Source organism: Sardina pilchardus, chromosome 6, assembly GCF_963854185.1.
Source record: "Sardina pilchardus chromosome 6, fSarPil1.1, whole genome shotgun sequence".
NCBI classification, from domain to species: Eukaryota; Metazoa; Chordata; class Actinopteri; order Clupeiformes; family Clupeidae; genus Sardina; species Sardina pilchardus.
This window is the reverse complement of record NC_084999.1, coordinates 14,607,706-14,628,528: the sequence shown is the minus strand read 5'-3', so window position 1 is coordinate 14,628,528 and position 20,823 is coordinate 14,607,706. Positions and strand designations below refer to the sequence as shown.

General features: G+C 44.0%; 1 protein-coding gene across 3 annotated transcripts; it reads right to left on the bottom strand.

The window, feature by feature from the left end:
• Positions 1–877: 877 nt before the first annotated feature.
• LOC134082687 (upstream stimulatory factor 2) lies at positions 878–20,648 on the bottom strand. Of its 3 annotated transcripts, none has more exons than XM_062538586.1 (11): positions 20,491–20,648; positions 19,488–19,528; positions 19,210–19,325; positions 18,098–18,217; positions 17,091–17,244; positions 16,512–16,599; positions 11,282–11,320; positions 8,296–8,354; positions 7,485–7,579; positions 6,976–7,104; positions 878–3,621 (listed from the first exon to the last, which is right to left on the bottom strand). In XM_062538586.1, exons 1-11 carry the CDS (start codon positions 20,526–20,528, stop codon positions 3,532–3,534), a joined length of 969 nt encoding a protein of 322 aa, XP_062394570.1. In that variant the 5' UTR covers positions 20,529–20,648; the 3' UTR covers positions 878–3,531. The 3 variants fall into 3 exon arrangements, 2 of the variants coding, with proteins under 2 accessions (XP_062394570.1, XP_062394571.1); XR_009939650.1 differs by having other exon boundaries at positions 3,495–3,621; positions 6,909–7,104; XM_062538587.1 differs by lacking the exon at positions 11,282–11,320.
• Positions 20,649–20,823: the final 175 nt, after the last annotated feature.

Genomic DNA, 20,823 nt, shown 5'->3' with positions numbered 1-20,823 from the left:
TTCCAAAAAATACATTCAAAATGCATGAGACCACTGACTACATTTAATTTGAGCGCTGTCCTTGGTACTGTTCATTTTGTATTCACTCCTGAGTGAGAACTACTCACACACTCTACCCAGTCCCACCTCTACAATTAAAAACACAACAGACTTCGATTGAGAGCATGACTTCAACATAACAAAAATAGAACAGCGTTAACAGCAAACAGCAGGTTGGCAGCTTTCTCCTGGTTCGAATGCAACTAAAATGCCTGAACTCTGGGATTTCATGATCTGTGATTGTGGTTACCAGTAGGGTCCTATAATTGCTAACTGGCTCCTGCCTTGTAATTAATAGGCATTGTGGCAATTACACTGCCTCCACTTGTCATCGATAATATGGTGAGCACTCTAGTTTGTGAGGACTCCCAGCAATTGTGGCTAGGGTTAAGGCCTCAATATGGCCTCTTTCTTCAGATACCTAGCCTCAGAGATATAGAAGCAGCAGACAGGGATCTCTCACTCACACACACACACACACACACACACACTTGTGCTTTTTCCGTCCTGTTTTTCTGTTGGAGTTGGCTTTGATGTGCAGCTATAGTTAAAAGGTGACTGATAAAAAAAAAAGCGAAGGGAACTTTTGAACCGTGACCCTCTTAACAAACCTGAAAGGCGGACTATTAGTCCTACGGCTGTCTAAGTGATGCATATCCAACTGTTCGGTGTCCTAATAATGTCATTCCTGAGGATGAACACAAAGCGACTATGAGAGCTTTGTAAGAGTCTGTATTTAATCTCAGCCATGTAATAATTGAAAGGATTTGTATGTAACAGAAGATACTACAGATTTTTTTTTTTTTTTTTTGTCTCTTAACATTTCCTTGCAAAGATAAACTGAGTAGAAAGGAGTTTATTTTTCTTAAGAAAAAAAAGCACCACAGAGCTCTCTTCTGATCTTCCTCACGTCGAGAAGGCAGATGATAATGATGAAGTAACAAACATTACAAAATATTGGTGTCTGTTCATCGTTTCAAATTTCAAAGACAGTGGACTACTCCACCCCCACCCAATACCAGATGGGTGTGGGGAAGAAATTATAATAAAATAATTAGCATTCAGTTGAAACATAATGAGGACAAATGATAATTAATAAAAATCAAAATGAAAACAAATCACAATAAACTCTAGGCAAACCCATGTAGGGAACTGACAACAATAGACTTTAGAGAATTAGCCTAAAAAGAAACGGCAAATTGATGTACATTCTTCACAAATCGGCCATGATCAGTCAGGAACTATACAGACCCAATAAACAAAACACTTTAACTGAGGGCCTCAAAGCCAAGTATTTGACCAATCAGGAGTTTATTTGCCTTATTGCTTAGGCTCATAGAAAGACCAAATTTCTTTGCATATTTAGGGGTGGGATTCAATCAGGAATTTTGGCATCCGCGACAGTCTCAGTGAGGCTGAAACGTCCTTGAAATGCCTTTGGTCTTGTTGCCAGCATATCACCTCACAGATGTAGTAAACAGAATGTCTTGAGCACCATTTTTTTTTCTTTGACAAAACTGCTGGGCATAAACCCAAATTTGCTAATATTCTTCAAATCACTGCACTTTGGGCACAGCCAGAAAAAATAATGATAACAAGACAGAGAGCACAATTTGTCAATTGCGGTACTCACAATGTCCCTCCTCTCATACTGGCTAAATATGACAGGTGATGACTCGTTGCATTTGCAATGCTTTGTAAAAAGTAGTCCTTTTATTTTCATATGAAGCTGATGATTGGCAATGGGCTGAGATCGCTGCTAATGACAACTGGTCATGTTCAGCATAAGCTTGAGTCCCTACGATTAGGCCACAGTGGCTGACACGGTCTCCAAGGAATCTAAAATTCAGGATCATATACAATAATATGCTCTAATGTCAATGTATCCCTCCTGATAAAATGGACATGGTGCTGCAAGGTCTGTTTGTAATTATGGTCTGGGTTGAGAAATCTGGCTTGCCTCAGCAATACATCAAACCTCTTAAATTAAAGATGATTATGAGCCTAATGTATATTCAGTAGTGGGTTTTAAGTCATTGATTTGAAACAATCATCATTCAAATAAAATGTGCATCATGTCTGGCACCACTATTTAACAAATAACTAAATAGAAGTTCCCATACATCAGATCCCAAGCTGGAATTTCTCCTGAAAGTAACAGTTCCACCAGCTCTTCCATCTCGGTCAACACACAGAAAAATACACTTTAAGGGTAGGCTACTGTGCTACTGAGGGGCATTAGTGAGAACAGGGTCCCCGTGGTCTTTTTGTATGTGACTGACTAATTATAGCAATCGATTAGCTTCAGAGTGTTGTCAGGTATAATTTTTTTCCCCCTTGGCCTTCATTATTCACTAACGGCAAGGTTAGCACAAAAACCCGATCTCACAGTTGCTGCCTTGAAGGACCTCCCCCCCCCAAAAAAAAACAAAAAACAAAAATACCTTCTTCTACCCTTCCACGCGAGATATCTGATCATAATATACACAAGCAGTACTATTTCTTCCTCCTCTGTTCAGTCAAACACGACCGGTGTCCCTTCAAGGTTGACATGTGATAAGAAAGCAATCTCTTCAAACAGGGCCTTCTATTTCGACAGTTCAGATCGACACCTTGTGTTTAAGGAGTTGTGCCTTCGACTATTCAGGAGGCTTAGTGGATTATGCGTTGTGCAGTGTTCAGTTGTCTCTCATGCATACACCCGGCCTGTTCAAGGATTAAATCAAGAGGTGTTAGGCTGATGTAAGGACACATTTAAGAAAAGGGGCGGTGGAAAAGACGACAGTGGTGTGTGAGGTGAGAAAGCAAAGTGGGGTAGAGTAGGATGAAGTATTGGTGGGGGTAGGGCTGAAATAACATCATATGTTTATCAAGTTGATATAGAAACTATAAATCCAAGGAATCTTCAAAAAAATTATAAACAGCACAAACATCCTCCGTGTCATGCATCACATACTGTATCTGACTGAATAAATATTGCAATATTGATGATGCAGGGAGCAGGAATACCAGGGGACTGCTGGTAATGGCTGCAGTTTCACCAGGAGAAATTGCCCTGAGGGGTGGGGGTGGGGTGGGGGTAGCTGTGGAGGGAACACAAATGGAATTAAAGATGAATCGGGAACTGCAGTCCAGTGCAGAATAGACACCAAACAGCACCAGCGAGGTGACCGCGGTCTCCAGTGGTCCAAACAGGGGGGAAAAAGGCAAGGCAGCCAGATGCAAGCCACCCACATGAAGGTGAAGGTCGGGAGGGGAGGTGGGAGAGTGCACAGTGGGAGTCTTCAGGTCTCAGTCTTTCAAAGTTTTAGGCTTTTCGTCCGCTCACTCTTTCATGGAGCTGATCCTCCTGTACTGGAACACACACGTGTGTGTGTGTGTCTCTCTGTCCACTACCTTTAGAGAGACGTCCGCGTCCTGGCCCCCCCCCTCCCCCACCACCGCCACCACGCTGCCTCTGCGTCTCCTTCTCAGGGCCACCTCTGCCTGCGGTCACTGGGGCGCCGCCTCCAAAACCACCTCCATGCCGTGCTGCTGCAGCTGGGCACGCAACAGTGCATTAGCGTTCTTCAGCTCCTCAATCTGAGAGAGAGAGAGAGAGAGAGAGAGAGAGAGAGAAAGAAAGAAAGAGAGAGAATGAGGGAAAGAGAAAGATACTCAGTCACTTTATTCACAACAAGCACTAACGTAATTGTTTATATCCATTAACAAGCAGAGCTCTCAGAATTCCATCTCTTGACTAATCGCACACACGCACGACTTCTTTGAAAAGCTGTATAGATGAAATTAAAAGGACACGCTGCTTCCAGTGTAAATTGCTGTGCTACTTGTGTCTTGGCAGCAACTTGCCTCGTTAAATTCATTATTGTGCACTTGCGTATTGACCGCTCCACATTTCAAGACGCACGCAAGTGATGCAGCCATTGATTGCCCACTTCAGAGCGAGTGCTAATCCATATGAATATGATAGAATGTGTACAAAGTTAAAGTATGGGTTTTGTGTGTGTGTCAGTGTGCACATATATACATATCTATATACAGTGCCTATAGAAAGTCATCATACCCTTTTGAAATAGTTACTTTTTTTTGTCTTACAGCCTGAAATCAAAACCCATTTTAAAAAAAATCTTTTCCAGTTTTATTTACAAATTTAGCTGTACAACATCAAAATAATGAAACAAAAAGTCAACAGTTCTGAAAATTAATAAAAAATTAAAAACTAGAATAACAGGGTTGGAAAAGTCATCATACCCCTGACTTAATACTTTGTAAAGCTTCCTTTTGCTTTCATTACAGCCATCAATCTGTTTGGATATGTCTCTATTATAGCTTTGCACACCTAGATAGGGGAATATTTGCCCAATTTTCCGTGCAGAAATGTTAAAATTTAGTCAAATTCTGTAGGGAATGGCGATGGACTGCTCTCTTCAAGTCAATCCACAGATTTTCTATAGGATTTAAGTCAGGGCTCTGACTTTGCCACTCAAGGATATTCACCATCCTATCCTCAAGCCACTACTTTGTTCTTTTGGCAGTATGTTTAGGACCATTGCCGTGTTGGAAGGCGAATGACCTGCCCATATTCAGCTGTCTAGCATGGGGGCTGCAGGTTTTCCTCAATCATTTGGGTGTACTTGGCAGCATCCATTTTCCCTCCTATCCTGACCAATTGCCCAGTCCCCACTGAAGAGAAACATCCCCACAACATAATGTTGCCCCCACCATGCTTCGCAGTAGGTATGGTGTGTTTTGGGTGTGTTTGGGTGTGTATACTGTGTTTGGTTAGCGCCTGGAGCTCAGTCCAAAAACTTCAATCTTAGTCTCCAAAAAGTTCGATCTTAGTCTCATCTGACCATAAAAGCTTTTTCCACATGGTGACAGAATATTCCAGATGTGTTTTTGCACTGAACTCCAAGCGCAATGTTTGGCGAAAACCAACACAGTACACCACCCAAAACACACCATACCTAGTGTGAAGCATGGTGGGGGCAACATTATGTTGTGGGGATGTTTCTTTTCAGCGGGAACTGGGCAATTGGTCAGGATAGAAGGGAAAGTGGATGCTGCCAAGTACACCCAAATTCTTAAGGAAAACCTGCGTTCCTCTCCTAGACAGCTGAGGATGGGGAGGTCATTCGCCTTCCAACACGACAATAATCCTAAACATATATTTCCAAAAGAACAAAGCAGTGGCCTAAGGATAGGATGGTGAATATCCTTGAGTGGCAAAGTCAGAGCCCTGACTTAAATCCTATAGAAAATCTGTGGATTGACTTGAAGAGAGCAGTCCATCGCCATTCCCTACAGAATTTGACTACATTTTAACATTTCTGCACGGAAAATTGGGCAAATATTCCCCTATCTAGGTGTGCAAAGCTATAATAGAGACATATCCAAACAGATTTATGGCTGTAATGAAAGCAAAAGGAAGCTTTACAAAGTATTAAGTCAGGGGTATGATGACTTTTCCAACCCTGTTATTCTAGTTTTTATTTTTTGATTAATTTTCAGAACTGTTTACTTTTTTTTCATTATTTTGATGTTGTACAGCTAAATTTGTTAATAAAACTGGAAAATATTTTTTTTAAAATGGGTTTTGATTTCAGGCTGTAAGACAAAAAAAGTAACTATTTCAAAAGGGTATGATGACTTTCTATAGGCACTGTATGTGTAAGTGAGCGTGTATGTACATATATATGTATGTATGTATGTATGTATGATCTATGTATGCTTCTGTCTATGTCTGCATATTTGTGTATGTGTGTGTGTGTGTGTGTGTGTGTGTGTGTGTGTGTGAGTAGCCCTGACAATGACTCGACGTCTGCGAACTACAAACAGGTGGGCCTTGATTTCTGCCATGTCGGCATTTTCTAAACCCTCAAGTACACAATGAACTCCTGTCGTCCTGCTCACTGCATAATTGGCAAATCAACATTAACAAAGAAATCCGTTTTGGCAAGGCGGCGAGGACAAAAGGATAGCACCGCAGCCGTGACATTTACAGTCTTTATTTGGAATGGGCCCGGGCTAATTGTTGTGTGAACTAACGAGCTCTGCACTTTAAAGCGTCGTTTGCGTCTGTCTCTGCGCGGGAGACATCGGCGTATGACTTCAATTACTATTCAGCTGAGCAAACAGACAGCTGCTCAATATTCATTCAGCCCAGCTGACCCCGGACGACCTGGGGGATCATTTGAAATTTTTATAAACTCAAGCAAACACTTCTCGCCAGGTATCCTTCCTCACCTGACCTTTCCCCACTGTGGTGGAGAGGCTGTCATCCCGGCTCCTGACATTAAGGGTGTTAATGTAATCACAGCCTAAAAGCCGATTTTCAGGAACACCTCGCCATCATTTGATATGCAGAGGCAATTTCTCGATTTGAAGCTGCCTTTCCATTTAAATAATTTTCTGTGCGTTGCCTGTGGAATTGTAATCATCTGCATCGTGATGGGTGTGTGCTTTTGCCATGAGTTTTGTATTAGCCCTGGCTGGAGAATAGCTTTTGTGTGAGCAAAAAATACAAATGATGAAAACTTGCCCACGTTAAGCATGTTCAACTGTAATGCTTAAGTATGAAGTAGCCCAGATGGCTCAGATAGAGGCAAACTGGCTTGCTTGACTGATGTGTATATTTGTATATGATGTGGCATGTAGTGGGTTTATATTGTTCCTTTTTTACTGATGATCTACAAACAAACCAAAAAATAGTGAACAGCTTCGGTAGCTAATGGACTCAGAAACGCTACCAGAGGATCACAATTTTTGTGCATGTGTATAAGGCACAAAGAGCTCAGCAATGAGCCTTAAGAGTAATTAAAATAATCTTGAAATCAATTGTTTATAGGATGACTTTTAAAAACATACACCTCCAAATGAAAGCGCTGTCCTGATCTACATGTAATAGGCTGGAATGGTTGGGCTCTGGGGTCACACCTGCTGTCTGAGCAGCTCATTGTCCACCTGAATGCGCTCCACTTCCTTGAAACTTTCCTGCAGTCTCTGATTGGTTTGTCTTAACTCACGGATGTAGTCACATGCCTTGGAGAGGATTCCGCCTTTACTCTGAGAGGACAAAGGGAAAAGGAGGTTACATACACTCACTCACTCACTCACTCACTCACTCACTCACTCACTCACTCACTCACTCACTCACTCACTCACTCACTCACTCACTCACTCACTCACTCACTCACTCACTCACTCACTCACTCAACTCACTCACTCACTCACTCACTCACTCACTCACTCACTCACTCACTCACTCACTCACTCACTCACTCTCTTTGTCAATCCTGACACACATACAAAAGCAAACACACACACACACACACACACACACACACACACACACACACACACACACACAAAGACAGACACACACAAAGACAGACAGACAGACAGACAGGCCATTCTTGCCAACAGCTTTCCCCCTTCCCTCTCACCGCTGCGGTCTTGCTGCTGTCCATGTTGCAATCGGGGATGATTTTGGACAGCGTGACAATCCAGTTGTTGATCTTGTCCCTCCGCCGCCTCTCCACTGCACACAGTCAGACAGACAGCAACGTCAACAGACAAACAGACAAAAACACTTAGCAGCACAGAGGTACGAGTCCTCCATGTGAAACATACGGGTAAAGTGTGTCCATCCATGCGTGCCTGACTTACAGATAGTTGAATTTCAAACAGAAGAACAACAACAAAAAGGCTGCTCTTCTATAATCAATTTTCATTTTTCACTTGTCGAGCCCAAATCCTAATGATCTTCAATCTATTAAACTTTTCTCCTATCTATTAGTGGGCTGTGCACAACATTTGGCCTCTGAGAAAAACATCCAGCCGGTCAAGGCTCCTTCTGAATATTGGGCTGGACACACTGCTGTGGGTCTGGGGGGGGGGGGGGGGTTATTTGACTGTGAAAAGCCACCTTTACGCTGCTACATGTGGATAGCTTTGCAATAACTTTGTAAAATCATAAAGTGAAGCTAACCCTCCATCTGTCAATGAGAAAAGCTTGCTGTGAAAAAAAACATAGAAAAGTCACACAGCAACACCTGAAGATTAACGGCATCCCCTAGTGGCTGCTTGATGTCAGGTCAATGTCATGGGCTGATACCTACAGTGTTTTGTACTATTCATACCGTTGGTGTAAGCAACTGTTTTCAAATCCTAGAGGAGGACTGTGAAAACGACCGAGCTCTGAAAATTCTCTTTCACTCCTCTGATAACGGCACGATGGTGCAGGGCGACGCTCACCTTCGTTGTGTTGCGCTCGCCTCCTCTCATCTCTGGGCGTGCGCGTCCCGTCCACTTTCCTGACAACACACAAACAACGATGATGACAACAGATGAACACGTTTCTATCAGATCTACTAACACAAAGAGTTGTCTGGCAGTGTTGTAAGAATAAATGTACACTGACTGACTATATGGCACTAGATCTCTCGAGGGATTGGTCGACATAAACATAAATCTACATCACAATAATGCATACAGTGATTAATTTGCATACAGCCGCATTATGTATAGGCCACAGGACAGTGTTTTATAAACACTATATTAAAATAAACAAAACCATATTAATACCATATTAACTGCCCCTGTGTATTAACCTCATAGCTGAAAAAAATAGCAAAATCAATTTATAAGCCACGGCTAATAGTTGGGAAATTACGGTAATAGTTTTTGCAATAACAATATAATTATGTGATAACAAGTAGGAGGATATCCCCGCTGCTGTGCATCATGGTGCACTGGGAACTATCCTCTTTGCTACAAGTCACATTCTCATACAGTCTTAAAGCAACACTAAAGAGTTTTGTGTACCCTAAAATAATGTTCCCAATATCATTTCAGCGGTTTATCAACCCGTAACAGGGTGAACGGCCCGATCTGCTTTCACTTTGCGGCCCTCTATTGGCTATAACCGCACTATGTAACTTTACCAGATCGGGTAGTGTATCTGTAGTTTGATGAAATGAGACATAAGAAACTACAAATTTGACTTGCTTCGATGTTGCAATACACCATAATTTCATAAAATCATGCAACATACTCTACCTTGTCTGTGGACATAATTATTTGCTGGATAAACAAATAGCGTTTGTGCGACAGAGAAAAAGTGCTTTAGTGTTGCTTTAAGACCCACACACACAAAACAAAGCGTTGATCCAAAGATAAAAATAAAACCGTAATCTTGACAATAATCTACAGCAAACTGTTCTCCCCCACGTAGGTTTGAGGTCTGTCTTCTGCCATTCTCAGTCAACAGGTGAACTGCCCATGTTGTGGTGCATATGTAATCATTTCATGAACTACATTGTTGATATTGCATGATGACCGATTCTTATCAAGGGGAGGAATTCTCTCGGTATATCATGGACGTTAGGTTCTAGCACATTCTTAATCTCACCATCTCCCTCACAATAGACTTGACTTTTGGCATCTGTGAACTTTTTCCCTCTCATCTCCTTACAAAACCATTTCTGAGGCAGAGCACATGCCCTCTGCAGGGACCAATGGAGGATTCGACTCTCTGCGAAAATTGCATCATCTAACACACCATCAAACGTCCTGCAACAGTAGGCCGCCTGATCTTTGTGAGTGTCTTGTCAGCTGTGTGTGTGTGTGCGTGCATGCGTGCGTTCGTGCGTGCGTGCGTGTGTGCGGGCGGGCTGGGTGTTATTGTGTGCCTCCCCATGGGAGTCTGGAGCGTCAACTTAGTTCATTATGTTAAAAATCTCAGCTCTGGGAAGCAGCTGTGAAACAGGAAGAGGAGGGGAGGAGGGAGAGAGGCAGGCAGGCAGGGAGTGAGAGAGAGAGAGCGAGAGAGAGAAAGATAGAATAAAGGACTAGTGGAAGAGAGCGAAAGAGAGAATGAAAGAGAGGAATACAGATAGATCAAGAGAAGGGAGAGAGAGAGAGACAGAAAGAGAGTGAGCGAGAGACAAAGAGAGGGAGAAAGCGTGTGCCTGCCCAGATTTAGTCTAATGACAAACTGTTCGCCGCATGGCACAATCCCCTTCAGGTGTGCTTTAATGAAGTCACGACTCCCACATAAAGGCACTGCCGGTGTGAGCGCGCTCCAATCATGCCTCATGGGACCTTGCTTGCCGAGGACGATGATGCAGAGCGAAAAAGGCGCCGGCACCGTCATAAAGAGTCCCAGTGCCGAGTCGACAGGGCTGACAGCTCGAGGAGATGATATTAAAAGCCGGCATCTGTTGATTTGTTTGGTCTGACCTTTTGTTGTTCAAATGCCATACTGGATAAGAAAGTGATCCAAGTTCTTATCTACTCGAGCAAGCCTTTGTTGTTGTTGTTGTTTTTTAATATACACCTTAAACGAAGTGCAATGTTATAGTAAGTGGAGGCCCTCAACTATTTTATTTTCAACAGACGATAAAACACTAAATTAGCTGAGTGAGTAAAGTGCAAATTTGAGACCTCATTCCAAAAAGGGACAACTCTTAAGTGAATACACAGACATTTTTTCAGGATCAGTAGGTATGGGTGATGAAACGCTTGGCAGTGTGTCTGTGGGTTGCCAATGCATCTCTTCCCTCAACTGCCTGGCACCGAGGCACTTCTCATTATCCCTCTAATGGCAAATCGAAAGGGGGGAAAAAAAATGAAAACAAAATCAGCCTGTGATTGCCTGAAAGGCTGTCCTTCAAAACCCACAGACATCATCTGCCCTGCGGAGAAAAAAAAGGCGGCCGGCTCATCCTGCTGCTGAATTGTTTACTATAATTGAACACACAGCCAGGGGTTTGTGAGGACGGCTTAGGTGTATTTGTTTTGATGGCACAATAAAAGCTAACAGCCTTGAGAAATGTCTTCCAATCTCACTCCTGGGAATTGACTTTCAATGCCCGCGTTAGGTCACCGCCTCAGCACTTAGCGGTCACCGTTTTTTTTTTTCTATTGCGGAGAGATTTAAAACGTACAATGGGCTCCCCCGCGCAAAACCGACCGACTTAGAGCATCCAGAATCTGATTACCTGGAAGCCATTACACCTCCCTTACCAATGACAGATCAAAGGAAGGGACCACACAATCCTTCCCTTTTACAGGCTACACGGGAGATAGCGCCGGAGGCACGGGTCTGGCTTGGAGGAGAGATTAATGTTAAGCATGTGATCAGTTTCTACGTGGGTGCGCGGGAGTGTGTTACAATGGGGTTTCAGGAGGGGGGGGAGGGGAGGGGAGGGGAGGGGAGTGTGAAGGAGATGGTCCTCACCAGCTTGACGGGTCTTCCTGCAGCTGCCCAACTTCTTGTCTGTGAATGGCAGGTTTAGTGTTAAGGTTGTCGGGCAGGAAAAGTATGTATTTGCTCAGACGTTCACATGTCAGTCCTGGCATCAGTCACAGCACATTTACGCACATCCCCAGGAGCTGAAGAGTGACAGTGTATGCATGCAGCAGACAGGCAGTCCCGGCCCCACAAGTCAAGCGTTCACAAGCCCAAAATGATCCCACGGTGCTGCAAGGTGCAACGGAAATCTCCTCCTGGTTCTTCCCTCCCCAAAACGTCCATGTACTGTATTTATTGATTGTTCATCTTTATTTATCTCTATGTTTCAACTAACTCCTTTACTCTTTTTTTCTCCCTTGTGTTCGAGCGCGTATACCAGTGCTGCTGCAACTGAACAGAGACGTTAAGGTGCTGTGTCCACCAAACGCGTTTTTTACAGCCAGATCGCCCACAACCTCCTCCTCTCGGCGCTTCGATAAGTGTTTATTGTTGCTAAGTTACCAAAACCAGACACGGTTTATAACGAGAAGTGCCATTGACGCGCCCGGCGCTGTTCTAAAAGTTGAACAGATTTCAACTTTGAGCGCTCTGAGCGCTGCGACAAAAAAGGTCGGCGCCGACGTTTTTTTTCCGTCAAGGGCGCTCAGCGCTGTGAGCGCTGAGCTACATAGACTTTACATTGAAAATTGTCGCCGTCGGCGCAAAAAACGCGTTTGGTGGACACAGCACCTAATTCCAACACCGACCCAGCACTATCTATAGGAGCTAAAGTCACACATTTGCTCAAGATCACCCCACACTGCATTTTACATTATACATTTACGTTTAGTCATTTAGACACTTTTATCCAAAGCAACTTACAGAATGAGGATAAACATTCAAGCTACATTGCAAAGGAGACCATAGTAACACGTACCACTACAATAAAGACTAAAGTAAAGAGTGCATAATTACCTCCGCCAAGGAGGTTATGTTTTCATCGGGATTTGTTTGTCTGTCTGTCTGTCTGTTTGTTTGTATGTTTGCAAGATAACTCAAAAAGTTATGGATGGATTTCGATGAAATGTTCAGGGAAAGTCTGAAATGACCAAGGAAGAAACGATTACATTTTGGGAATGATTCGTATCACCGTCTGGATCCAGGAGGCAGTTATGTTTTCGCTTTGAGGAGGAGGCTTGCGCTCTCTGAGTGCTTTTCTAGTTCTGTAAGCAATAGTGTAGTCAAAGGAGATAATAGTCGAAGAAAGGTAGGTGCATGTTGGGTGTGTTGGGTTGTTAGATGTGTTAGGAGAGGAGATACTCCCGAAGAGTTGGGTCATCAAGAGCTTCTTTAAGATAGACAAGGACGCTATTGCTCTGGTAGCATTTGGTATATATAAGTATACTGTATATACTTATAGGGGTTTTTTGATCCCGTGAGGGAAATCACACACAGCATACATTGAACACACAGTGAGGTGAAGCAAACACTAACCCGGAGCAGTGAGCTGCCTGCCACAGTGGCGCTTGGGCAGCAGTGAGGGGTTAGGTGCCTTTCTCAAGGGCACTTCAGCCATGGAGGTGGGCATGGGAGAGCTGTGCCCAACCACTCCTACCACATTTTTCCTACTGGTCGGGGATCGAACCGGCAACCCTTCGGTTACAAGTCCAAACCAGTAGGCCACGACTACCCCATGGCTGGTAGGTCGTTCCACCAATGGGTACTACAAAGTGTAGGGGATGTTCCTTGGAGGAACGTAGCAGAAAAGGGCTAACATTAGCCTTTATGAGAGCATTTATGTAAGTGGGAGCAGACCCAGCCATCACTTTGTAGGCAAGAACTAGTGACTTGTATTGATGTGTGCTTGTTAGGGTGGCCAGTGGAGCTCAACAAACTCTATACTGTACTCAGACAGACAGACAGACAGACACACACACACACACACACACACTTATACGAATACAAGCTCACGCAAACAGACACACGTCCACCCCAACACACATTCACATTCCACATTTACGACCAACACACACACGCACACACACACACACACACACAGCACAGAACCCGAGTTCTACACTCGCCCCTCCATCAGGGCAAAAACTAATGCAGTGGGCTGGGCGAGAGGAAGAGTTGGGGTGGGGGAGAGGAAGAGTTAGGGTGGGGGGAGAGGAAGAGTTAGGGTGGGGTTGATCCGGATGCTTCCTCTGTGGCGCACGTACGACACCATGGCAGGCAGGCGTCAGCGGATTGTCAATCAGCCAGGAGCGGGGCGCAGCGGAGCGAAGGGCGTCTCAACGCCTCTGCTGAGCGCGCGCCAAAAGGCAGCCAGGCAGCCGTTAGCGTCGACGGAAAGCTGACGCGGTGGTGTGAAAGATCAGCGCTGGCTGACACCTCGCTACATTCTGCCACACTGTCGGGGCTTTAATTTCAAGTTAGTTATCTGCGTAAAAACACTTGCGAGGCACGCAGCGCTGCGTTTCTGGAGCAGCTGTCGCTCCAATTGGTTTACATGCATCGTCTGCACGCTCAACTGTGCACACGTCTCTCAATGGGCAGAGATCGGAACAACAACAAAAAAACTATAACGTTGTATTCAACTCCATACTCATGCAGTGTGAGGGACACTGTTTATTTCAATTTCCTTTTCAACACTAGGTTGAGTGTGTACGTCCTGGACAGTCCTGAATCCCACTTACAATATGACTACTTTCCAAAACAATTCCAAAGACATATTTTGGAGAAATGTTCATTTTGGGGCTTTAGCCAAAGTTCTTCAAGCTAAACACAGAAGGTTCTAGTGTTTTGTAACAACATATTACTTGCTGCATTTTAGCTGAATGATGAATGAATTTCTGTTACATTGAACAGACCGCATGAAACAGGAAACAGGCTCAAACCTGTTTGTAATAACAGTGGTCGATATGGCCTTTTCAGTAGCCAACATAAAAATGATCAGACTTTTTGACTGTTTTGACGGCACATGGAAATGAATGGAAGTGTCTGTAGCCTTCCGAGGAGCAGTATAATGGGATAAGCAGCAGATCTGATCCTCACCATTAAGCCAAAACTGCGTCCATAACGCTGCCAAAAAAACCCAAACCCGGCTGCATCGTCCCCACATCCGTAGGAGGAGACATCTGGTTGTCTTTAACCACTTCAAAAGACTTACTAATCCACCTCTCCTCCCCTCAAATTAGATTTCCAAAAGAGAGAGAGAGAGAGAGAGAGAGAGAGAGAGAGAGAGAGAGAGAGAGAGAGAGAGAGAGAGAGAGAGAGAGAGAGAGAGAGAGAGAGAGAGAGAGAGAGAGAGAGAATCATGAGATCTCTCTGGATGACTAACAAAAAGCACCAACTGTGGCGAAATGCCTTTTTAATAAACATGGCAAAGCTGAAGGGGAAACGGGAGCCTTCTCTCCCCTGTGTGCGAACACTCAGGCATGTTAGCAACACTTCCTCCTCAAGTGAAATTAACAGCCCTCTTTTGATCTCAAATTTTTATCAATTTCATGTCTTTTGATCTTATATTTATCATTTTAATATCTTTCATTGAGTTGTGCTTATCCCTTTGTTATCAAATCAACCATAGGAACGAGGTGTGTGCCAAAAACGTATAAATAAACATGGCTGGGGAGAGGGTTCTTCTGGATTACTTCACAAACACACAAAGATCACCACGGAGAGCAGTGAGGATGAGAGAGAAGAGCAGACGAGGACAAACATGCTGGAGAGAAACCAGGAGTGCATGCATGGGCATACACACACACACACACACACACACATACACATTGCATAACTCCCAGTGAGGCAAAAAGGAACACACAGACACACACACACACACACAGTCCCCCTAGAAAGTACCACACAGTGAGAGGTATCTAAAGGCATTAGCTGCCCATTTTCTCAAAGATCTCTTCCTCTGGCAGGATTTAAATGTGAAATCCAAAACAAAGCCTGCCCTTGGTGCTTGGCAGTCTAACTATCTCCGAGCCACTAGGTAACTAGAAAAAAAAGAACTCGACACAGACAAATACACACAGACAAATACACACACACAGAGACACACACACAGACACACACACAGACACACAGACACACAGACACACACACACACACACACACACACAGACACACACACACACACACACAACAACATGTACAAACACAACAGCGGTCTTCAACCTTGATGCTGAAAGACCTGTGAGCTGCATTTTTGCGTGCTCCCAGGCTAGCTGCAGTCACTATTATCCAATTAAAATCAGCCTCAGATGATTAGGGAGAGGGGCTGGCATAAAAGCGGCGTGTCTGAAAGGGAGCAGGAACAGGACAGAGGGCCTCTGGAATGCATCACAAACGCAGGGCACACTAAAGTAAAGCGCCCGTGCAGCCCCACAGTGATAGAGGCTGGCAAGAGCTGATGCCAATTAGAATGCTTGACGTTGCTGAGAGGTTTGGAGTCCACCTGCACCAGGGCTGGTGGCAGTGTCGTATGTGTATCCCTGTGGGGTATACTACGAATCTCGATTAGTGGGTTAGCGAGGTATGTTGCGCTCAAAGCCAGGGTATGCTGTCATACGAAAGTGGATTTGTTTTAGCGTCGCTGTATCACCATGGTATCTTATGCTCGCAACGAAACCTGGTCGGGAGCAGGTTATGTGCTCAGTTATAGCTCAAATCGTGAAAAATCACCGCCCTCTGACTAATCCTACTGACTAGCTACGAAGTCATCTCACGTGTGAGAATTTGTCATCGCATCTACTGGAGCAGCTCCGCCTCTTCAAACATTTTGAAACTCGAAGGCGCTTTAACTATGTTGCGCATGCAGATATATCACTTTTATGGACGTGCATACCATGCAATATCTGACCACCATCGATTTTTTTATGTTATGGGCTAGACACTAAAAAAGACCACCCTAAATTTCTCTGCCGCTCATAAATGCGGAAGTAATCGTTGGTTAACCTAGGCTGTCTTGTGCGTCTCCACGTTTCCCGATTGGTCAAAGTCACCCCAACCACGAGAACGCGCACAGATCTGAGCTGAAAGACTAGTTTGATAAATTCATCAGTGAGTGAGTTTCGTAATACCACTCAACTCTGATAGCGACTTTCGTATTTAGCAATCCAGGTTATCCAAAGAAAGCCTGGTTATGTTCAGCGAGATTCGTAGTATACCCCACTGGAGACTGGTCTGTGTGTGTGTGTGTGTGTGTGTGTGTGTGTGTGTCTGTACTCACGCGGTGTATGGGTGCGTGCGTGGGGCAATGGTGCGCGGTGTGCCAGACTGGAGAACATCAGGGGGGGTCATCATCACATAGAACTGACCTGAGGAGAGAAAGACATGAACAGCTATTGTTTGCGTGTGTGTGTGTGTGTGTGTGTGTGTGTTAAAATTGAAGGATTCAAGGATTTTATTTGTCACATACATAACGTTACTGCTGGAAAACATGTAGTGAAATGGAAGATTGTTGTCTCGAATGTCCATGTAGTGTTTAAAAGTGTAAAAAAGCCTTTCCGTTTCAGCCATTGCGGCTATTGAGTTGTCTACCTGATCTCAGCGATCTGTGATTCTGTGAGTCTGATGACTCAAATGATTCCCTCTCAGTGCAACAAAAATATGGTCTAAGATGTCAATCATGTCTTTCATTCTCTGTTCCCTACTGTACATAATGTGCGATCATAACGTGATGGGATGCAGGCTACTCTTGCGGTAACGCTGAGAGCTGCCAACAGCACCCCTGGTACCTGCTGGCTAAGTGCTGGCTGTGTGACGCAGCACAGGTGTCTGGAGCAAAGAAATGTCTGCAGGCTCTTACCCCCCTGTGTGAGCGCGGGGTCGGCCGTGGCTTGGACTGAAACGGCCGTGCCGTCACTCACAGTAGCTGCTGGGAAATAGGCGAAGCGCGTCTCTCCTGCCGCGGTTTCTGCAGCGGGGCTGCCACCATTGCTGAACGGGTTCTGGATCACCGCCTGGAACAGAGACATGCAATCAGGGACAACAAAAGGCTTTGGGTGAACAAAGTAATGGTAATGAGTGTCCAATCAAATATACATGCAGTCATACATACATTTTTGCATCAAACAATTAATTCAATTGATGTATAAAATATACATAATCTAATCTGCTGGCAGGCAAAAATGTGTTTACCTGCAGTGGAGAGGAGGAATCTGTGTGTGATGAGCATGCAAATGACCAAATCTGATTGTTTCATGTGCAACCACAGCATTATAAAGGAGCAAATGAGAGAAGATGGATCTTTTGGAAGCTGGATAACCTCATCAATGAACGGATTCATTCTATCATTTGTCCATTTAATGATGTGATATTTGGCTATATTGGGTGAAAATCGCCAGCGGAAGCGTGTGAATTGGTGTGTCAATTTTGGTCATTTTAGTTTGGTGACCGTGATGTCTTCATTCTGTGAGATCAGGAGACATATTACAAGGCTTTGAGTGCAGGTGGTAAATACCTGCGGTCGGGGACTGACAGAGAGAAGGGCTTGATATTGCTTTAGCTCCAGGGAATCTTACATGGGTTCATGTGAGACTGTGAAGGAAAGCTGACACACGCCAAATTCTTTTTAAAGGTGTTTTTCTTTTTATAAAAAAGGTGGGCTGCTTCAGGTTTATGTATTACACAACCAATTGTATGCAGGGAATATTGTAAACAGATGCACAGGAAGCTTTTGAAGCTTTTGAAGCTTTTGAGCTGTGCATGAATGAACTTGTGGCTTAATTACACAAAGTTCAGCCTTTGGTTTATTGGCTTGCTTGGTGCGAGGTGATGGGTGGTTGTCCTGACGACTACTATTGTGTGCATTACCTGGGCAACAGCCTGTGGGGCACTGGCAAATGCTGCAGCAGAGACTACGCTCACTGTCCCACTGCCCTCATCAGTCCCCTCCAGAGACTGATCGGTCACCTGGACAACACGGTATGTCACCTTGGATAAAGACAGGGAGAGAGAGAGAGAGAGAGAGAGAGAAAGAAAGAGAGAGAGAGAGGAGGAAAGAGATGGGAAGAAAGAAAGATGGGGGGGGGGGTATATGAGGTAACACTTGCAACCCAGATTTTCTGCATGTTGAATCAATTACTTTGATTTGCAACTCTTGTGAATGTTTCTCTTGTTTGCAGGTCAAATGAGGCCAACCATGTCCCTCCTGACAAACAGTGCCGTAAAGGGGAGATAAGGTTTAAAATGAAATTGTGCATAATTACAGCTCAACCTGTCCACTTGACCAAATGGCATGGGGTACTGTAAGTAGACCTAAACATGTCCTTATCTCTGCACGCAATCACACACACACAGACGTAAGATGCACACACATACACACGCGCACACAAGACAAACAGGCTCATCTGGCTACTGGTGATCTAATTTCACCATTTCTTTCCCATGCCCAGAAAAGCCCAGTTGTTTGGTCAAAAAGAAAAGTATTTGTAAATGCTCCCGTTTACCACTACTCATCATGTGACCAGCCTGCTGACTGACATGTGACATCGGCCCCGTGCCAATCCCAGTGAGGGATTGGCATCACATGATCACACACACCAACGTTGTTTACAGCCAGACTGTGGAGAGAAGGATCAACTCCACAGGATCCCTTTCTCTCCTCAGCATCCTAATAAACTATTTAAAAATCCACAAGTAACTGTGAAAACCAGTGTCTTTACAAACACTGAAAGTATTGTTAAGTACATAGATAGAGTATAACTCTACTTAATTCAATAATCAGCCACAACTCTTGAATTAGAATTGCGATGTATCCCTTGTCTGTCTCAAGCCAAAAACATTATGCTACCATGCATAACAGTTAACATTTTGTTTTGCTGATGTTACAGTCTGACTTACAAAGGACTGGTATCATCCAAGATCAGCTTCAAAGGTTTGTGCTGATGCTCTGACCCATCTAGTTAGAAAACACAGCAGCATACCTGCCCGCCGCTGTTCTCAGTGCGGAACTGATACTGAATATTGTGGTCAGTAAACGCTGAGGCCTGTTGAACATTTGCTATAGTAACCGCAGTCTGCTCCACACCAGGAGTGGTTTCTGTTGACAAGAAAGTCGTTTTAATAGGTTATCATTAGCCTGACCAGCCAGACCCACATCAAGGTGGGATTTGCTGCCGCTAGGGGCGTCTAGATTTCTAGGCTAGGTTATCATAACACTGTTGGTTGTCTTGATAATAAAATAGACATGGCTCTATCATACCTTCAGTTATTTGAACAACCTCTTCCTCTTGTTTTTCGTGGCTAAAAATGCAAAGATGGTGAAGAATTATTTTTTTGTGCAAAAATAAGACACATCATAGTTTAAATACTCTACATACATTATTCCAAAGTCGCTAAACGACCCATGCAAATAATATGTGGGTCAAGAAAGAAGTTTCTAGATGTTTCCAACAAAGTCAATGAATTGTGCACCTACAACAACGACACAGTAACGTGAACGCCATCAACACCAACAAAGTCATAAAACGGAGAAAGCAGCAGTGCCGCCCACAAAAAAAAACTAAATCGCGTTGAAACGTTGCCCACCTTCATCATCATCATACTAGACTAGTATTACTAGTAGATCACAAAAATATAAGAGAACATTCATCAACAACATACACCTTGACAGGATTATAAAATGAACGCTTACAAAACGTCGTAAATAATCAGCCCGCCAACTTTAAGTTTCATGATCATCAATAAACCAGACCGCTAGCGAGCGAGCTACAGTAGCAAACAACTCTCGTTTGCTCATTTGCAATATGACTTTTCTGTGTTGCAAAGGTGAGGAAAGGACAGCTGGTTAGCTTAATCTAGTACCGATTGTAAGGACACTCAATGTATAATAATGAAGCATAAAACTAACTCAATTAAATAACTGCAATTTATCTACCACTTTCTTAAATATTGCTCTCTCAGTTTAATGAAGTGATATTACAATTAAAAAATAGTAGTGCTTGATCTTAAAAACTCCTGCAAATAGCTAGCTTGCCATTGCTAATAGAGTTGCACCCGTCAAAATAAAACTGCAGGTGTAAAGTCGGATAACTCCTTTGTAATCTGCACGTTCATTAGCTACCAAATGTTGGCGGTTTATAACATCAACACACAGTTACTGAGTTAAAATTTCACTTGAGGTCTAGCACCTGTTTTAAAACGCAACAGGCCTTGAGCGAGGAATCTGCCGAGCCGAATGATTAGCTATCAAGAAAAGTCGTTACCTTGACGTGTTGTCCAGACCCTGTTCAAGCATATCCATCAGGGTAAGGATTAAAATGCGATATACTGTGACAGACTGAAACAGAGATGGAAGTGCTGATCACGGGAACAAACACTCGGGTCATGTGAGAGAGACAGTCCAGGACACGTGAGGCATCGACTAGGCCAGGGGTCGGCAACCTGCGGCTCTGGAGCCGCATGCGGCTCTTTAGCGCGACCCTGGTGGCTCCCTGAGCGTCTTCAAAAATGTATGAAAATGAATGGGGGGATTTTTGTTTGTTTGTTTTAATATGGTTTCTGTATCAGGACAAACATTCTTAACGTTTTCCAATGTT